Source organism: Chanodichthys erythropterus, chromosome 7 (genome assembly GCF_024489055.1).
Source record: "Chanodichthys erythropterus isolate Z2021 chromosome 7, ASM2448905v1, whole genome shotgun sequence".
Taxonomy (NCBI): domain Eukaryota; kingdom Metazoa; phylum Chordata; class Actinopteri; order Cypriniformes; family Xenocyprididae; genus Chanodichthys; species Chanodichthys erythropterus.
Window position 1 is genome coordinate 42324307 of NC_090227.1, and position 21324 is coordinate 42345630.

Consider the following 21324-nt stretch of genomic DNA (forward strand, 5'->3'; position numbering starts at 1 on the left):
TTTTGCAGGAAATGACCGAGAGGCCTTACAGATAATTTGTGCTTTTGTTGCTGCAGTCCGCATTTGCCGAGAGACCCCTATCTGGAAGCACATTTGTTTCCGTTGTGAGTATTAACTACCTCAGGCTCTGGAAACTGATCAAGAGGGAGCCCGGCGATCTCTCCCGGCAGCTGCGTCTGTTCTACCAGCCCCCTGCTCGAACCCTGACCCGCTGTACGGCCCTCCGAAACCCTCTGACCGACTGGATCCGTCAGAGCGGCGCAGGCCACGTCACCCTGTAGCTCACGCCAATCCTCCGTGCTTGCTGTTGAACGGTGTCACTGTTTTTCCTCTTCTGAAAATTCACATTGTTTTTTGCTGACAGATTTTTAAGATTTTTCTATTTTTATTAGAGGCCTACGGAAAGAGTTCGGAAAGAAGGGTTTTTCACTTCCATTTGAAGGATTGATTATGCACTTTGGATTTTCGGCCAGGATTGAAGCTGTGCTTGGTGTGTAAGTGACGTGTAGATCTTTTTTTTTTTTTCCTCGTGAGGCACCTGTGAACCAGTTCTAAGGGAAAATACCTGAAGCTAATTGGATTGGTGTGCCGTTTCACTGGGATATAAACGCAAACGTTTTTGATGCGAGCAGAGTTGCAGCTGGGCTGCAAGATTTCCTTGAACCTTGCTTTGCACCGCTGTCCATCTCTCCGGAGCGGAATACTGTCATGACTTCCCCTCTGATGGGCTCTTTAAGCTATCTATTTACTTGATTCCAAGAAGACCCAAATTAGGCATCAAGTACTTGTGCACATTGAAAAGTCAAGAGTTGTCCACTTCGTGAGGACCGACACTCCCTGGGCGCATTGAACACTTATGTATTGTTGCAGTGCGCAAGAAAGTAAAATGGACTACAAGCTGCGCTTTTTGCTTGGCGGGTCCAAGCACAAAGTGCAGCAGCACCAGCAGTACCAATTGCCCGAGCTCAGCCGGACCCTCAGCGCCCCTTTGGGCTCTTCTTGCTCCACACCTTCTCCCATGGCGACCATTGGCTCCTCCCCTTCCGGCTGTCACGCTCCGCCCCCAGGCACCACCACAGCGATCGCGGACATCCAACAGGGTATCTCCAAATACCTGGACGCGTTGAACGCGTTCTGCCGTGCGAGCGCGTTCCTGACAGAGCTCTTTGGCAGCGTGTTCCGGGACTCCCGTTACTCCAAAGCGGCTATGCAACTGAAGGACGTGCAGGAACATGTCATGGAAACGACCAGCCGGCTCACCACAGCAATAAAGCCAGAGATCGGCAAAATGCTGATGGAGCTCAGCGCAGGCGCGGCTAACTTCAAAGACCAGAACGACTTCAGCCTGCAGGACGTTGAGGTAGGCCGCCTGAAAACAACCTGTCCAGATTACATGATGTTGACATTTCTACTGTGGTAATTAGAATTTGTGAGATTTCACTGGTATCTGTTTTGATATCACAGCAATCTTATTTCCAGCAAAATAGACTTGAAAAATATCGCTATTGGGTCATACTTGATATTAGTGGTCCTTAACTACTATGTACTTGCATCAAAAATAAGTAAAGTGTGTTCATATTGTATTGCAAAACACTTGTGCTGCTATTCCAGTGGGATACAGGTAAGATTAGGGACTGGTTTGGTGTTATGTGTTGGTTTAAGGGTGGGTAAAGGGGTAAGGGAAGGCTCAACAGTGTAATTATAGATGTAATTACAGAAATTAAAGGATTAGTTCACTTTAAAATGAAAATTACCGCATGATTTACTCACCCACAAGCAATCCTAGTGTATATGACTTTCTTCTTTCAGATGAAAACAATCAGTTATATTAATAATCACCCTGATGCTTCTAAGCTTTATAATGGCAGTGCATGGAAACCACCTGTTTGAAACTGAAAGTGCATCCATCCATCATAAATGTACTCCACACAGGAAAGGCCTTCTGAAGCAAAGCGATGCGTTTAAGAAAAATATCCATATTTAACAAATTATAAAGTAAAATATCTAGCTTCCTCCAGAACACCTTCCATATTCAACTTATGAAAAAAGCGTAACAATCGGTAATCGTCCAACAATCTGTATCGGCCGATAAAAGCCATTGGCCGATCGTTTAAAAACAGCCTATGATCAGGGCCGATTTTATCCTGTCAATCAAAAAGGGTGCGGACAAACGGGTTCAGACTGCAACTCATACTGTATGTGAAGAAAATCTCTCATGTTGAATTTAGCTAACACGACAATAAAGCATTAACAGTTAAAAAATAGCGATGTTAAAGAGCACTCTTTTGACTTTATGAATCACCCATAGTTAAAACCAGAGTTGCCAGGTCTGCATTTTGGTTTTTTTGCTACATCAAACAATGGGTCTCATTCATGAAACAAGAGCAGAACGAATTTTTGTGTAAATCGTGTGTAAAGTGGTTCTGGCGTAAATTTTCGGATTCATTAAAATTTTCGTATTTTCTGAATGTTAGTTGGTACGAAAGAAATCTACACCTGCTCCCAGTCACGCGTAAATGGTGCGTTTAACATCCGAACGTTTTGCTCATTAATAAGGCTGCATTTTAATTCACCTTAATAAGGTACATATTTACAGCATTTTGAAAAAATATTATATATAGTAGTTACATACGTTTTTTCTTTTTACTTTTGTTGTGAGAGCCAGTAATAAGCTGCGTTCACGTCACCTTGTATTTACCGCTATCTTGAAATGACGTTATATTCGGAGCTGTTCACGTCCTTTTGGTCCTTGGACTGGAAATTATGTGTTTCCATGGCACCACTATCAATGCCTAATAAATCAATCTACAGCGGTCAGGTGGTATAGTGGCCACATGTTACATGTGGGAGCTTTCAGAAAACTCCCAGCTTACAAACTGTAATTACGAACTCTACGAGGACGTGAACGCTTTTTACAAGCTAGAATCTTGTAACTACAGGAATTACGAGGCCGAGTGAACGCACCTATAGCATCTGCAAACGGAGTACTTTAATCAAATAATGAATTGATTTCAATAGGGCTGGGCAAACTATGGAACTTGTTTCCTATAAAATGGCCAAAATCCTTCATTTGGTGTCATAATATGATGCCCATATATAGTTGTCAGTCGGATTTAATGGGCGGGATTTATGGTAATTGAGACTGAACGTGTACGCGCGTCCCATTTACGACTGATTGGAATTCATTAACACACACACATTTCACTATCACTTCTGACGTTTACGAAGTATTTGTGAATCAGGAGGAGAGTTTTCGGGAAAGTCTGTTTACACGCAAATCACTCACATATTTACTCGTATATTTACGAATGTTTCATGAATGAGACCCATTGTTTGTAGCGCCTCCCATCCAATAATCACAAAGAGCTCGTGCTTTGTTACTTCTGATAAGAAACAAAGTTTCAGTTTGCATTTTATCACGACATTAAAACAGTAAATGTCGTTTTGACGTTCTTGAACTGAGGTGCTACAGCGATCTGACACGCCATATTTAAGCAGCAGTGTGGAGTTGCGAGTCTTTTCTTTCACATTAATAAAAGTTTTATCTCAAAACATGCATGAACATCAGAAGGTATGTTGAAAGATACAGTACAACTTACCGTAATGTATCATGTCTTATGTAATTACTTAATCTGTTTCAACCGCGGAAATACGTCAGTTAAACAGCTTGTGAACAATGTCACATAACGTCACACATTTTTGAAAAATCAGACTATTGGTATCTGCATCGGCCGATATTCTAAATAATCAGCTATCTGTATCAGCAGAGATATTTAATTATCTCTAATATATATGTATAAAATATATATTATATGTGTATATATAGCAGGAATGACGGCTGCATTCATATAAATGTGTGTCCCAACAGCTACAAATAAAGACACTATAAGCTCGCAGAGTGAACTCGGCAATCATCTTGATGGATGACGCAGAGGAAACTCTAACCAATAAGAGGACAGTTTTACTCACATGTGACTTTACGCTTCAGAATGTTCCCTTGTGAAGGCGTACCAAAACAAGAAGAAAATTCAACTCTGTAACAAATAACAAACAAGTCCATGCTTCGGAACAAAACAAACAAGGTCTGAAAACAGATCAGATGAGAGCCTGTGGATTTTGAAAAGCTCTCGACCTTCTTTGTGTAACATTCATCAGACAGTCCCTTTAGCAGTCTGTGGGCGAGATTAGCAACTAAAGGGTTAAGTGTCTCGCTCAAAGCACAATTTTCGAAGGACAGGAATTCTTATAAATCCAGCCCTACCTGAGATCAAACCTGTGACTTTTGTGCTAATAGTCTTGATGCTTACCATCAGCCTGTTGTTGCTCCAGACACTGATTATTTTTCAAAGCAGAGGAGAGGCCTCCAGATCTTTTATAGAGGAATTCCTCTGTTCCGAGATATTTTCGGAAACCAGATGCTCTCTCTCTCTCCGAGAACATTCTAGTTTGTGCGGTTGGCCGTGTGAGTTAAGCTGTGCTGGTCAGTCTCCATGTCTCTGCTCGAGAGACACATATGAGCTGAAATGATGCCTTTATGAGCGAGGGTTTGCGCCCTGGTGGATGTGGTCATGCTCCGAGCAGGAAGGCTTCACACCGCAGGCCTTTAAAACGGGCACGCTGTGGCAGGGATCCGGGCCAGACCTGCAGCTATAGATCCCAACTTTACAAAGTCCCGACGGAACCTCATGCCAAACACAAAAGTTTTCTAAGTATGAAACGGAATATTATGGCAATTCCAAATTCCTTCCCCCTGAACGTGTTTGCTGTGGAATGTTTTCAAATATTGAAAGTGTTTTATTATGTTTGCAGAAGCAAAAATGTCCTGAATACTCAAACAGAAACTTGTACAGCTCGTCCGAAACAACCACTCCGGAAAGTTCCGGCTCTGTTTTCAGCCGTTTAACTCTTGTATTTTTGTCTTGTCTTGTGAACGAGGGCTTCTGGTATGCAGTGCAGTCTTTTTTTAACATGAAGAACGTATGAAACTTACCAGTTTTGCTGCTTTAAAAACAGACCTGGTGTGTTTTATCAGAGCATTTCAGCTGCCAGAAGTGCATGAAAGTGTCACTGTTTATTTCTGAACTCGTGAACAAAACCAGAGGAAATATTTCTCAAGTGCACACGCGCTCTCTCTGTAAACACAGGACAGACTTTACCGGCGGCAGCTAGTTGTCTATTCAGCGTCTTGTATTTGCTAATGAGCGTTTTTGTTTGCAAGTGGCCCTTCCTGCCTCGCGGGAATCTGCCTGTTGTGTGCGCGCAAAGGGGCGAGTTCATTCTCCTGTTTACATTCGGCTGGCAGGGCGACAGCAGGGTATTCCCGTCCCCGGGGTGTTACCTGACACCATGATTGTCTCAATGAAGCGCCGCAACAGAAATACACCCGCTGCATCGCTGGGCCAATCAGCAGCGCTCTTTTTGGATCTCAGCATGCCCTCAATAAGAATACTGACCCTAGATCAGGTTTCCAAACTGTGATGTGATTTGTTTGCATGTGAACAATCGAACACTGATTCTGAGAAGTTTTATTTGGATGACACCGTTTACAATTCTCTTTGCTTTCAGTGTTCTTGGTCTTGAAAATGCACTCTTTAGTCGCTTTAGTTTCTATTTTTCATTTGCACATTTCAATATTGTTGTCATTATTATTATTATTATTATTATTATTATTATTATTATTATTTTAGCAATAATAATAAAATGGATGCAAGTAAATGTTATTACTTATTATTATTATTATTATTCATAATAATAATAATAATAATAATATAATAACAATAATAAAAATAACAAAAATAATGATAATAAATGTAATAATAACATAATTATTAAATTAATTAATAATAATAATAATAATAATAATAATAATTTATTAATAGTGTTAGTAAAAATGTATTTACATTAATTGATAATAATAATAATAATAATAATTTATTAATAGTGTTCGTAAAAATGTATTTACATTAATTGATAATAATAATAATAATAATAATAATAATAATAATAATAATAATAATAATTTATAATTAGTGGTAGTAGCAATAATAATAATAATAATAAATAATAATAATAATAATAATAATAATAATAATTATCAAATGAATGCATGTAAAAATTGTGTATTAATATTTATAATATCGTTAATAATGGTAGTAGTAATAATAATAATAATAAAAATAATAATAATAATAATAGTAATAGTAGTTTAATAATAATTTATTATTATTATTATTATTATTATTATTAGTACCAGTAGTAGCTGTTATATTAATAATAATTTGAACATTGTTATTGTTATCATTATTAAAGATGAATTACAATATACAGTAAAATATTTTTTCCGAATTACCTCAAATTTTACAACATTTCAAGGTTGTTTTAAAAGCCTTTATTTTTATTTTTAAAAAAGCCTTTAAAGTCCTTCATTTATGTTTATGTATATATAGATTATTTGTACATATATGCATATAACTAAAGTAAAAATAGCAAATGGGATGAATATTAGTCCATGCCATTTCATGACAATCATGGTTTTGTTTTCTGTCACTTGTGTGAGAATCAAGAAGCAACTTTGAATGCTTTTTCTCTGATTGCAATTTTATGTTTTACATTTTTATTTTTATTTTTCTGGATCTTAATTTAGTTTTTGGATTTTTATGAACTTTGTTCCAAGTTTCACTTGTCCAGCTCTTTCCTGCAACAAGAAGACAAGAGTTAATGTTGAGCCCTGAAACCATTTAACTGGCTTTGAATATAGTTAGTTGATTTATGTCCCTATTAGTCCAAATCTGTCTTTAGCTAACATTTAAGGCAGGTTCCTAAATATGCCGTCTGCTCTCAGGTGTTTCTGCGTGAGGGGTGAAAGACTGAAACTGGCGCCACCTTGTTTTTCCTGTCTCCTGTTGCACAAGACGGCATATTTCTGACTTTACAACTTGGCCTATAGATATTTTCAGCAGATACCTGTAAAAGAAACCCTTTCTGCTGTGGGTGGGGGTGACAGGCCTGTCTCCTGCCTTCTCTCTTTATGAACAGAAGCAATTCATGCATTACAATTCTGTGTCTCATTCTGAATCCTATTCATAATTCTGTTTATCGAAAACACACAGAGGGCAAACAGGACAAAGAACAGACACATGGTCTGAGCGGATAATGATCCAGTGTCTATATTTCATTATTTTTACGAGCTTGTTTCCACTTTCTCGTGCTGATGAGTAAGACGTGAGTCAGGAAAGACTGCCTATTTAGGAAACGATATGACAGTAACCCTGAATGCTTCTGTGTCTGGGAATGTTCCGAACAGGCTCGTTACTATCGGGATCGACCGCCGTTTCCTGGAACTTCAAGCGTGGTCTGGTGCGTTGGGTTGACCTTGATGGTTTTGGTTCTGCATATTAATAAAACATCAGCACCAGATGTACACGTCTGTTTATAGCCTGAATAATGTTTTTGAAGTCTTTTGTAAAGACTGCTTTTAAAGAACATTTCACATAAAGAAAGGTTTAAGCATCTCATTTTCATTTTTTCTGTGCAATATTTTCCACATATTTCTTTTTTTACACAAAACATCACCTTGAGTGACCTCTTTTGGTGAAAGCAGACTCAGAGTAATATGCATTGATGAATCATTCACTATAAGACCATGATTGTTTTTCATATTGTGGTTAAAGGTGTGATGTAACACTCTTTTTCAGGTGCTGGGCCGCTGCTTCCTGACGGTGATGCAGGTGCATTTTCAGTTCCTGTCGCAGGCATTGCAGAAAGTCCAGCCGGTGGCGCAGTCCTGCCTGGCGGAGGCGCTGGCGCAGGTTCAGGAGAGACGTGGAAATGCCCACACTCAGAACACAAGCCCTGGACCCCTGACGGAGCTAGAGGAAGCCATCCGCTCATGGAAAGGAGCGTCAGAGGTAAACGGCTCCACCAATCAATGTACAACCAGCCTAGAGTGAACAAGCCCTGATGAAATTATTTTAAAATTACATTTTATATTTATGTTATATATTCTTATGGTTTTTTTGTGAGATTCACCCATTTATTGTCCTAATATTATTTTCCGATGTCCAATTTGTCATGCTATTCAGCCCAACCTCAAATACCAACCTAAAGTATTTAAAAAAATAAATAAACACTGATATATTTCAGTCAACAAGCCCTGACAAAATTATTTTAAAATGTTTTAATTATATTCATTTTATTTGATTATATTATATTCATATATTATATATATAATTATGTAGTTAAAATGTGTATATATAATGTTTAATTAATATAGTGTTAGTATAATTTTGTTGACAATTTGTCTAAACAATCTGCAAACCTACCTCAAATACCTAACTAGAGTACTTAAAATGAATGAATGAATGTTTGCAGTCTGACAGGAAACAGTGTTTTGGTATGTTAAATAAGTGCATGTGTGTGTTTCAGGTGACGGCGTGTCTCAGGGAGAGAGGGAGAGACGGCTGTCTGTCTGGTATTCAGGTACAGCAGCTCTTCTGCTCTCAGAACACCTCCATACCTGAACACCAGCTCAAAGAGCTCAACGCCAAGATCGACAACGCTCTACAGGTGAACACACACTGATAACACTTCATTTATCATGTTAATAGTTTTTACTAGAACATTATAGTTATTACAGTTACTGTTAGTGCTGTAAAATCACAATAAATGAAGGTGGATCTCCATCAAATACTGCAAGAGTCTTTTCACTATCTATTTGTCATTGTAAGTTTTATTTTTGTGATAACAGTGGTGGGAGATACCATGTTATCACAGTAGATAATAGCAAATAATTATCACATTTAACCTATTTACATTTATGCATTTGGTAGAATGTAAAGCGACATTGCATTTAAGTTACACGTTTTTATCAATTCATGCATTCCCTGGGAATTGAAGCAATGACATTTACTAGAGCCGTGCTTTACTGTTTCAGCTATTTAATGTGTATTACTATTTTAAACAATAGTTATATCAGAGCTCACATTAACTGAACACAATGAATCTTTTTCCTTTAAGAATGTAATGGTTTCTTTGTAAGTGAAATGCAAAAATGATGGTGCAAAACTTAAAACAAATGGTGAACAGTTACAGAATTGAATGTAGAAATATAAATGTTAATAATTTTGTATACTGTTAAAAATGATGCATATTTTGAGCCTCAGACTGACCCACTGACGTTGTTCATGTGTGTTGCAGGCGTATAAAGCGGCGTTAGACTCTTTGGGTCACAGTGAATACGCGCTGAAGGCCGGATTTCACCTTAATCCCAAATCAGTGGAAGCAGCTTTGCAGGTATGTTTGCCGTGTGTGGAATTACAGCTTATTGCAGATTAGAGCTTCTCTCAGGATGTTCATGTGTTCAGACAGACAGACATGTGAATGTCCACGTAAAGTGTGCTGCACATATTCAAAGTCCCTTTCAAGGCCATTTTTGCTACGACTCCAGAAAGCTATTTCGGGCATCCAAGAACAAGTCCTGTCTATTTGAATGGGGGCATCTTGAAATCTCAAACTGCTTGTCAAACTCACAATCAAATCAGCAACTTCCTCAGAAGTTCTCAAGCTTTTTCTTGTAAACATGACTGCAGTTTCGTTTTCACCAGCACATGCGTTTGTGCGTTGTCATTTATTTGGTTTATTTGTGAGCGCATATGAACAGTCTATGATTATAAGCGTGTGTGTGTGTGTGTGTGTGTGTGTAGGGCTGCTGCAGTGATGCCGAAGCCCAGCAGGCCGGACGGTTTCACACCACGTCTCAGCCCATCCAGTGTGAATTACCCACAATCCCTGTCCAGATTGGCTCTCATCTCCTCCGAGGAGTTTCCTTCAACGAAAGTGCATCAGATAACCTAAAGCTTAAAACGGTATTTTGTCCTCACTCACAACACAATATTATGAATGACGACTAGAGATAAGATCCAGCTGAAAATGTAGTCCATGATACCAAGTACAAGAATAAGAAAGGATAAAATTAGTTGGAACATGCATGTCTCAGATGATCTTAAACACTGGAAGGTTTATCTCACAAAACCTGTGCTATTTCACATCGAAAACAAAAAGGTGTTAAGAAAATTAGGCTTTTTTTTATTTTTGTGACAGTTTTCACTCTAAATGTGATGCACAGTTTGGGGTCAGTAAGGTTATTTAATACTTTTATTCAGCAAGGATGCCTTAAATTGATCAAAAGTGACAGTAAAGAGATCTGCAAAATGCAAAATATTTCTATTTCAAGTAAATGCTGTTCTGTTTAACTTCTTAACTGTTTTAAACATTGATAATAATAATCAGAAATGTTTCTTGAGCAGCAAATCAGCATTTTAGTATGATTTCTGAAGGATAATGTGACGCAAGACTGGAGTAATGATGCTGAAAATTCAGCTTTGATCACAAGAATAAATTACATTTTACAATATATTCACATAGAATACAGTTGTATTAAATTGTAAAAATATTTCACATTTTTTCCAGTGTTTTTGATCAAATAAATGCAGCCTTGGAGAGCAGAAGAGAATTTCAACTTTCGAACAGTAGTGTCTAATATTTAAATTGTATAGTATTTTTATACATTACAGTAAAGAAAATCATCTAATTTCATTGAATGTAATCTTTTCCCAGCATGCCGTGCTGCAGCTGATCAAAGATGCGGTGGATCAGAACGGCGTGGCCGTGCGGGACGACTCCCCCGTCACAGAGGTGCTGAACCAGGTGTGTCCCTCCAGCTGGAGAGGAGCCTGTAAGACCGCCGTACAGCTGCTGTTCGGACAGGCTGGACTGGTGAGTTTCACACCTTTGACTGACGGCATAAAGTCTGGTCCACAATGCAGCTTATTCCAGAAAGAAACGGGACAGGAAAACGCCACCATTCACTTTTTATGTGTGGTGTTTTTATTTATGCATTTAGCAGATGCTTATATCCAAAGTGACTTGCATTGCATTAATGCATTATAAACGATTTTTCAATGTATTAATGATGTTTAGAAGTAGGAACATATAAAATCAATGATACCTCTGTAGTAGACTGGACTCGTATGTCATCATGATACTTGCTTACTACTAAGTGCCTCAGAGAAAATTATTAATTATAAAATTCATTAGATTTGATTTCATAAACCTCACAAGTGTTAGCAGTAATCAATCCTTCCTGAGAAGTGTTCGTAGCAGCCTGGAAACTTTTTGTTGGTTTCTATAATTTTTATCAAAATATATTAACCAACATAGTTCTATTATTGGTTTATTGTCAGCAACATTCACACGGAAGAAGGAAAGAAGAAAAGTCTGAACTCAAGGTTTTGGAAAAGGCCACCGGCTACAGGAAAATGATTTATGAAAAATCATAAAGCCGTTTCCATGACGCTGTTTCTGTCCTTGCTATGTGTGTGGTCAGTGTGGCCGTGACCTTTGGGCGTGTCTGTGTGTTTTCTGTGTAGAGTCCCCATCGTTTGAGTCACATTGAGGATACACCTGCGCTATTAATAACAATAGCCCACTTCCTTTTTGATAGGAAACACCCTCCCTGTTTCAAACGGCTTCACTGCCTCTTTTCAAGAACTGTGGGAAATATTTCATTTGTGTTTTTGGGTGGAAACAGCTCTCTAACAGTGATAAAGTCAGTTCACTGGGTGTTCTCGAGTGTTGTTAGTTTGACAGAAATGATTGATGTTCACAGGACGAGTAACATGAATGATTTATATACTGGCAGAGCTTCATGATACTGTGCAGTTATTAAACCTGATGATGATGATGATGATGATGATGATGATGTGTTTGTGCAGGTTGTGGTTGACACGGCTCAGATTGAGAATAAGGAAGCTTACGCCCCTCAGATCTGTCTTGAAGGATCTAAAGTTGTGGTCCAGGTTCCCTCCACATGGTGAGTAACTATACAGTAAAATTTATGGTCATTATAGCAATAGTTAATTAAATCTCAGTATCACAGACAGCAGTTGGTAGATCCACATCCTCTGCTTTACGTACCATTTATTCAAAGTCTAATGTTGTTGAATGAATATGTGTGAATAAAATCATTATGCTCTTAACTCTTTCCCCGCCATCCATGTTTTCACTGCTATATGGTAGGGGGCGCTATTACACATCTTCTGAAAGAGTACAGAACCTCCGGATCAGAACGTAGGCAAAAAAAGGAGCAGAAATAAGCGATAAAAGCATTGCTTATGCACATGATTTCTCAGCTTATTGTTCAAAATGGTGCTTTTTTAAATTAAATTTACTCACATTCGAGTACTGATAAAAATAGAATGCATGAAGCTAGAACAAAACACTTTCTTTTTATATATTGTAGGTTCAGATATTCATACAACAAAATTTTCTGGGGGCTATGAAGTTTTTTTGAAAATGATCAAAAGCGGTGGCTGGCAACTTTAAAAAAAAAAAAAAAAATGCTGGCAGAGAAAAAGTTAAGACTTTCAACCCCTGTTAATTTGGGCCAATTTGAGTCAATTTAGCTAAAATCATCATATCTATCAAATATCAAACTGAAAGAGGTCATTAATTGCTATATTTTTATTATTTTTGCAGAAAAAAAAGTTACTTTTTCTTTTTTTTAAGATTTGAATTTAATTTCTCTACTTTAAAGTTTACACTTCTCTATGTTTAGCCGTTGCTGATGATATAATATAAAATAAAATAAAATAATGAAATGAAATATAAAATATAAACTTCTAAATCTAATCTTATCTTCTAACTCTTCTTTTTTTGTCTTGCAGGTGTCTGAAGGAGGATCCAGCCACTATGTCTCTGCTGCAGCGCAGCCTGGATCCAGAGAAGACCCTCGGCCTGGTGGACGTGCTCTACACGGCTGTGTTTGACCTCCACCGCTGGAAGGAGCGCAAGTCAGTGGACGCCGCATTAGTGCTGCAATCATGTGTTCACCTTAGTTCACTCAGTGCTGAATCAGAACAGCAATTTGACATTTTTTGTTAGATCTAGATGAGGAGTTAATTGGAGACAGAGTATTAACTAAAACCATAAACATTTCTGTTAAAATAATAATATAAAAATTTATATTTTCTGATGTATCGCGATTCTCGAATTGATTTTGAGATTAGTTTTTAACAGCTGATGGCACTACTATATGTGCTTTAGAAACACTCGTACGCTGCCTGCTTCCAGTTCCATTACACACACCACTTAAACCTAAAATAATCATTCAGAAAGTTCAAAAAGATTTAAGTGAATTACAAATCTTGCATCATAAAAGCATTCTGAGCCGAGGTGCAAGTATATTTAACCACTAAGATGACTCAGCCGAACGCACAAGCGCTGTCCAGCAGTCGTCTTCGTGAGTGTTTGAGAGTGTGTGCGGTTAAAAACTAGCTTAGAGCGCCATCTGCTGTTAAAACTAAGCTCAGAATGATTCAGGATCAATCCAGATTCACTGTATCGATCGAGAATCGATTTATTATCCCGGCCCTAATACATACATGCATACATACATACATACATACATACATACACAAACTTTATGCATGTGCGCGAAAATAACTTCAAATAAAATTCAAAAAATATATAGACATTTAAAAAAAACTAATAAAAATGACAAAAACAGAATACCTAAATCTAAAAAGGAAAATATAACAATCAAAATATTAATCTCAATAATGCTGTATTAATTGTAATTGTCTGCTTGTGTGTGTGTGTGTGTGTGTGTGTGTGTGTGTGTGTGTGTGTGTGTGTGTGTGTGTGTGTGTGTGTGTGTGTGTGTGTGTGTGTGTGTGTGTGTGTGTGTGTGTGTGTGTGTGTGTGTGTGTGTGTGTGTGTGTGTGTGTGTGTGCGTGCAGGGAACAGACTTTGCCCACCATTCAGATCCAGCTGCAAAGGGACACGACTGATTACGGCGGCCCCATCGATCTTCCTCCTGGGAACAGCACCAAATCCTCTAGCGGCCTCCCGAAAACCATCTCCAAGCTCACCTCACGCTTCACCAAGAAAACCTCGTCCAACTCAAGCGCAGGGGGCAGTTACTCCATCCCCAGCACCCCGTCTCGGAGCAGCGGCAACTCGGACGACAAAACCGGACGCCTGCACAGCATCCTGCAGATGAGCAGCATGCCGTGCACACCCGACCCCAGCCACGCGCAGATTGCAAACGGGGCGTCCTCGGACGAGCAGGGCATGAACCTGCCCACCGACCAGGAGATGCAAGATGTCATCGACTTCCTGTCGGGGTTCAACATGGGAAAATCCCAGCAGGCATCACCGCTGGTGAAGAGAAGGAACTCTGTCGCGTCCACAAACGCGGCCGACTTGAAACCGCCGGCTCCGCCAACCTCGCAGTCTCAAGTGTCTCATGCCGTGCAGACGCTGGCGCAAACCTTGCAGCAACCGACACAACAACAACAGCAGCAACTTCCTTCAACACCAAAACAGCAGCAAACGCAGCCGCAGACGCAGCCGACCTCACAGGCCCTGCCGTTCTACCAGCATCTCTTGCAGCCGATCGGTCAGCCGCAGCAGCAGCAGGCGGCCCCAGTTTCGCCCCAGCTTTCTTCCCAGCAGCCCCCGCAGCCGAGAGCTCCCAGCAAGTGGCCCCAAGGTCCTTTGGGGGGCCTGTCACCGATCGGGCCCTTGACGCAGTGGCCCGCCCCGGGTCTGCCGGACCTCAGCTCTGACCTCTACAGTCTGGGGCTGGTCAGCACGTACATGGACAGCGTCATGTCTGAGATGCTCGGCCACAAGCCCCCGCAGGGACCACGCAACAACACCTGGCCCAATCGAGACCAAAGTGAGCAGAGTCTGTTTGGGGTGTTGGGAGACTCCATGCCCTTTGACCCTGCAGGTGAGCAGAGACCGGTCAGCTCAGATGAGTTCACCTCAGGTTTTGTAGTGGTAGAGGATCATTGGTTGAGCAAAACTACAAATTAATATTTTTTTTAGTATGAATGCATTTGTATATATAGTGAGTAATTAATATATAATCATTACTCCAGTCTTCATTACATTAACATCATTACACTAATCATTAGAATCTAATATGCTGATTTATTATCAATATATTTTTTTTATAACCTGTGATACTATTCCAGGATTCTTTTGATTAATAAAGTTTAAAAAAAGAACAGCATTTATTTAAAATAGAAGTCTTTTGTAACAAACTCTACCATTCAAAAGTTTGGGGTCAGTAATTTTTTGTTTTTTTTGAAAAATCAATACTTTTATTCAGCAAGTATGTGTTAAATTGATAAAAAGTCATAGTAAAGATTTCTATTTTGAATAAGTGCTGTTCTTTTAACTTTTTATCGATCAAAGAATCCTGAAAAAAGTATCACAGGTTATGAAAAACAACAGCACACCAGCTTCCAACACTGATTATAAATCATCATATCAGAATGATTTCTGAAGGATCATGTGACACTGAAGACTGGAGTAATGATGCTGAAAATTCAGCTTTGATCACAGAAATAAATTATATTTTAAAATATATTAAAATAGAAAACCATTATTTTAAATTGTAATATTTCACAATATTACTTCTGTGTGTGTGTGTGTGTGTGTGTGTATATATATATATATATATATATATATATATATATATATATATATATATATTATATACACACACACACACACACACACACAATAATCACATTTCCATATTGCTCATGTTGTGATGCTCATTTTTATCTGCTGTTTTTTTAAATAATCATATATAATTATATTATTGTACTATTACTACTTTTATTTTATTGCAGTCTTTTACTTTATAATTAATTTTAATGAATTTAAAATTTATTTGAATGCAAATATCATGTAATAATTGTCACATTTAATTATTTAATAATTATTTTCTCATTAGAACAAAGTAAAATATGCCATGGTTTTTATACTGTGCGACCGCAAGTATGTTGTGGATCATGTGGTGCACCATGTCTCTTAAATGCGTGTGTGTGTGTGTGTTGGAGTCTATTATGTGTTTCTGCTGTGCTGGACAGTTTAAACAAAGAGCAGAACAAAACTCCTCACATCTCTGTCTCTCCGTCAGTGGGCTCGGATCCAGAGTTTGCGCGTTATGTTGCCGGGGTCAATCAGGCCATGCAGCAGAAACGACAGGCGCAACATGTTCGTCGCCCCAGCAACACTCGCAGTAATTGGCCCCACCCTGACGAGCAGCACAGGGGCTGGCCACACCCAGAATACTACAGTGAGGGGTGGGTGACGCGCTGACCAATCACATTTCTGCTTGCCATGAATTATTTCATTTATTCTATAGTGTAAACATTGACGTTAACAGTTTTGGATGCTGATATAGAGTTTGTATTTGAGCAGGGAGGCGGTCAACAGCGGCTGGTCAGCCAATCAGGGGGATTCAGCCAGCTCGAGTGACGAGACCTCCTCGGCCAATGGGGACAGTCTGTTCTCCATGTTCTCTGGGCCTGACCTGGTGGCGGCTGTTAAACAAAGACGGTAACGAACATTTGATTTGTTCATCAAAAACTTCTGAAATGATTCATCGGGACTGTTTTTGAGATGAGTGTGTCGCTCATGTTGAGTGTGTTTTTTAGGAAACACAGCTGTGGTGAACAGGAAGTGTGCACTCTGCCCTCTCCTCCACTGCACCACACCAGTGACGACAGTAACCAGGTAAACATGAGACGCCCACATGTTTATTCCTTGATATTGAGATGGAATTTCACAGTAGGTGCTTTCTCATGTGCAGCCGCTGTAAATAGTTTTTGTTTAAAAAATTAAGAAAGTTGTGATGGAGTTGATACAGTTCATTTATTGCACGAGTCGATTGTCTTTTGACAAACAAAATAAACAGCCTTGTGTGCATAGTGGATTCTGCTCCAAAATTAGTGCAAATTGGTAAAAATGTACTATATTTTTTAACTTGGTCACTTAAACATGATTTCTGACAAATTCAGTATGACGTAACATGCAGGATGCCAGGAAATGACATCACAGAGAAGACTCTTAAAATATAAAATAATTTGATTCTGATCACATATTATGACTTATAATACAGGGCTGTTGAATGCTTGAATCTGGTTGGTTAACAAATACTCTAAGGTGTGCAATTATTTTCAGGGAAACGCGTGACTAAAGTAGTTCCATGCAGGTCTTGACCGCATTAAAATGTCCATATCACTTCGCCAAATGATTTCGGTTGTTTCCTCACAGCCTACAACACCAAAAGAACCAAAACCCACAACGACACTGACTGACTGAGCAAATAAAAATAGTAAACAATAGGATAAAAACACCACAGGTGATTTACACATGCTTAATCTCTCTTTGATAACTGTATTAATAACTGCATCATTCTGCTATCGATGGCTCAAGCCTCCGTCACTATCTCTAAAATGCTTAGCAACGGAGGCTTGGGATGAGATGCGTAAGAAATTAGTCCAACACCACGAGCATTTTAAGGACAAAAAACTGACAAATGTCTTGAAACACAACATCTGAACAGTGTCTTGAGGTGTGGTAACTCTATTATAAGAAGAATAATTGACTCCGGACCATTGAACTATTAGAAAATAATGCACACCTGAGGTGTAACTCTGCTTCTCTGCCTTGAGTGTGTTATTTTCTAATAATTCAACAAACCGTCATCAATTATTCATTTACACAGTTACTTCAGATGTTGTCTACGGAAGAGGATTAGGGCCAAGCAATAATAAAAATTGAGATTTAAAGTTGTTAAATTTTGAGAAAAAAGTTTAAATAAAATGTTGAGAATAAACTCGTTAAATTACGAGAAAAAATGTGTTAAATTTCGAGAAAAAAGTCGAGATAAAATGTTGAGAATAAAGTCATTAAATTATGAGAAAAAGTCGTTAAATTACGAGAACAAATTCGTTAAATTACGAATTTCTTCTCATCATTTTCTCGACTTTTTTCTCGAAATTTAACTACATTTTTCTCATAATTTAACAATTTGTTCTCGTAATTTAACGACTTTTTTCTCTTAATTTAATAAATATATTCTCAACATTTTATCTCGACGTTTTTCTCGAAATTGAACAACTTTAATCGCAAGATGGTTTTATATTTTCATTTATCATTGCTTGGCCCTAATCCTCTTCCGTAGTTGTCAAATGATAAAACCCCAAGAAAACTTAATAATCATGATTTAAAAATTCATATTTGTAAATATACTTAAAAAATGAGCAGTCAGTACCGTAATAAAAACAACTTTTTGTCAAAATAAAAATACATTTTGAAATTTTTATTTTTTTTATTTTTATAATTTGACAAAATGTAGAGAGTAGGAGCAGATAAACTTTGTAGGAAAGAAAACAAATGAGCTTCACATCTTGGTTTTAATAATAAGCCTATATTATGCTAGCTTATACTGTAATAGTATAATATGCAAGAAAATACAAACATCAGATTAAAGGCCCGTTCACACCAAGAACAATGAATATAAAGATAAAGATGTTGTTTTTATTCCACTATATTGACTTCATCATCTTAATTCACTTTAACACTAGCTATTCACCCGAAACATAGCATACTGAGGACATCTGCTGGTTAAAGCCGTGTAAATGCAACAAGAACAGCAAAAACATGTTGTACACACTTTAAAACCATAGGACGATTTTATTTTTATTATTTATTTATTAGTCACTTTTTTTTTTTTTTTTTTTTAAATGGTTTAAAGTACTTAAAAAGCTTGCAAAAATATTTTACAACATTTTAACCATCTCGAACATGAATATTTGTTACTGGCCCTACTGTGTTTTTCCCGCACACTGCCATTGTTTTGCTCCATATGTGTTGTGCTCTTTGTGTTACAGGACAGCAAAACTAAAACATGGCCTCCTAAAGCCCCCTGGCAGCACTCCTCGCACACCAACACCATGCCCAATCCCAGCTCTTCCCTCTACCAGATGACTATCCCCTCCAGCCAATGGGGCGACTCCATGCAAATGCTGCAGTCTCCAGTATGGTCGACGGCCAATGACTGCCCTCCATCCTCCGGGATCTCCTCCGGCTTCCCGTTCACACAACAACAACAACAGCAGCAGCAGCAGCAACAGCAGCAGCAGGTTTCCCAGCACAAGATCCTGAGCAAAGGCTTCAAAACCTTCCCGCTCAAACCAGAGCATCGACCCTCATACCTACACCAGTACTGAGCTGGACCCGTGCTGGGAGAGGTCGCCCTTCCCTCCGCTCAGACGTGAACCCATCAAAGGTCATGTCGGGCAGCGGAAGGATGCTATTTTATAATCAGAACACGGCCGTCATCCGGGAGCTTCGTAGAAACCTAGCTGGGATTGTTCATCTTGTGGTGAAGTGTGCCGTAAACCCACGTGAACCTGGTCTAGACTCCAACCTTGTGAACTAGAAGTGTTTTTATAGGGAAATTTGCATTTAACATAGTGGTTAATAACATTTTTGTACACAGATGCGTGTTAAACATCCCCAAACAGAAACGTAACTGCCTTCCACGCTGTCCAAACGATGCATGATTCATGTTAACAAACAAACAGCAGCTAGTCGGACCATTTCACTGGCGGCCGCATCCGCACGACTGAAGACGGAGCGCGCTTCGGTCTCGCGGTGGCGGCGTTCGGCTTTGAGTTTACACGCCGCGTCTCCCGATATGCATGGCCACCGTGCTCACTCACAGCGCACTATTGCAGCCGCGTAACGAAGATTCGGGGGTCCCGGTTCGCTAACCGGACGTCCCATATAACGATACTGTGTTTAAATAGCTGTAACTGCCAAATGTCATGTGGGACGACCCAGACTGCAGCTCTCAGCTACTGTTCCATAGCTTGTAAATGACTCGGAAAAAAGACACAAAAAAGAACTATAAATAATTTACTTTTTATGAAGAGGCTTTGAGCAGGCTCGGCAGAAATATAATAATCATAGAAGAGGTGTAATTTGAAAGAAATACACTACTTTTTCAACGTCTGACAGATTAAAAAAAATAAAATAAAAAATAAAAAAGATGTTAGCAGTAAGTAACTTTGTGCCATGTTGTTTTGAATAGCACTTGCAGATATTTTTCTCTAACCAAAGTATTGTTTAGAGGGGGGAAATGGTGCTTGAATTTAAAAAAGAAAAAAAGAAATGCCGTTTGGGAGTCGTAGTAGTAGTTATATCTAGAAAGAGAGAGAGAAAAAATCCTTTTATGAAAAACACACAACCCCTTCATCGCGTTTGTTTTCCCATTGGCTTTCTTCAGAACGACACTAACACTTCCCATAAATATAACATTTTATTCCTTTCAAATACAATATATTTCTTGTACAAATATTGACAGTATTAATCTTATTTTTGTATTTTCTTACACATTATACCATTACTCTATAAGTTAGCATAATATAGGCTTAATAAAAATAAGTAAAACGTTATTTTCCCAAGATGTGAAGCACATTTTTTTCTTTCCTACAGAGTTTAACTGTACCTTCTTTTTACAGAGGTTACCAAATACGCCATTATAAACACTAATAAATGGTTATGGTCGGATTGGGGTGGATTTTTTTTTTTTTTTGGTTATTTTTGAGCCCAGATTCCGTTGGTTTCTGAGGTTTCGGGCTGCATCTTAAAAGCCCAGAATGTTCATTTCGTGACGTTTGCCGATGCCAATGTTGCCTGTATTTATGATATGACCATGTTTTCTGAAAACTAACATACTTACCATGTTTACAGAGAATCGTTTGCTGTATATAAATATATCTTTTTATAGTTCTGTGCTTTGCACAATCAAAAATGTAGGTTCGTTGCTTCGTCCGTGTTTTTCCTCCCAAACTGTTTCGGCTTTTTTTTCTTTTAAAAGATAAAACATCTTCAATGACCTTGGACTGTAACGCTCAACATTTCTCAGCTGTGTCAAAATGGTTTACTAGTGGCTTCAAAAAAATTAAAAGGAGTTTAAAAAAAGAAAAAAAAGAGAAAGAAATGATGTTGCCCTGACAGAAGACGTAATGGGCGACTGCTTGGCTTATGTTGCTTATTGTTCACTAGAGCTGGCAACTGATTATTTCCAAGTGTACCAGCAATGCAAAAAATAAATATATAACATAACATCTGCTTTCATTTCATCTGTGACTCATTTTGCGTATAAATTGAGCATTTTGCAATTATCATGTGTTTAATACATGTTCTCAATGATTCTCTTTACTTTATTGCAGTTAAAAGTCCAGAGAAGGCCAGTACAGTAATACCACCATTATGTTTATTTACTTTAACCCTAATTGGATGTTTGTGGTCAATATGACCCCATTTTAACTTTCCTTAGTTAAAAACATGGTTCAGTTCATCTGAGTGGTTTAAGATGTATTTATTTTTTTTACATTATCTATCTATACATCCAAAAAAGCTGGGCTTGATTCAGTTGTTCTGAAGGTA

At 38.4% G+C, this 21324-nt stretch overlaps 1 protein-coding gene across 4 annotated transcripts in view; it reads left to right on the plus strand.

The window, feature by feature from the left end:
* Window positions 1–21000, plus strand: part of LOC137023478 (granule associated Rac and RHOG effector protein 1-like) — a 40804-nt gene extending 19804 nt beyond the window's left edge. For all 4 annotated transcript variants that reach the window (XM_067390639.1, XM_067390638.1, XM_067390641.1 and 1 more), the window contains exons 2-14: window positions 9–1360; window positions 7695–7907; window positions 8425–8565; window positions 9196–9291; window positions 9702–9863; window positions 10615–10773; window positions 11772–11869; window positions 12723–12848; window positions 13797–14794; window positions 15998–16163; window positions 16282–16419; window positions 16518–16596; window positions 18759–21000. In XM_067390639.1, coding sequence (XP_067246740.1) covers window positions 857–1360; window positions 7695–7907; window positions 8425–8565; window positions 9196–9291; window positions 9702–9863; window positions 10615–10773; window positions 11772–11869; window positions 12723–12848; window positions 13797–14794; window positions 15998–16163; window positions 16282–16419; window positions 16518–16596; window positions 18759–19097 — 3219 coding nt within the window. In that variant the 5' untranslated portion in view covers window positions 9–856 and the 3' untranslated portion in view covers window positions 19098–21000. The remainder of the gene's footprint in view (window positions 1–8; window positions 1361–7694; window positions 7908–8424; window positions 8566–9195; window positions 9292–9701; window positions 9864–10614; window positions 10774–11771; window positions 11870–12722; window positions 12849–13796; window positions 14795–15997; window positions 16164–16281; window positions 16420–16517; window positions 16597–18758) is intronic.
* The last annotated feature ends 324 nt before the right edge of the window (window positions 21001–21324 follow it).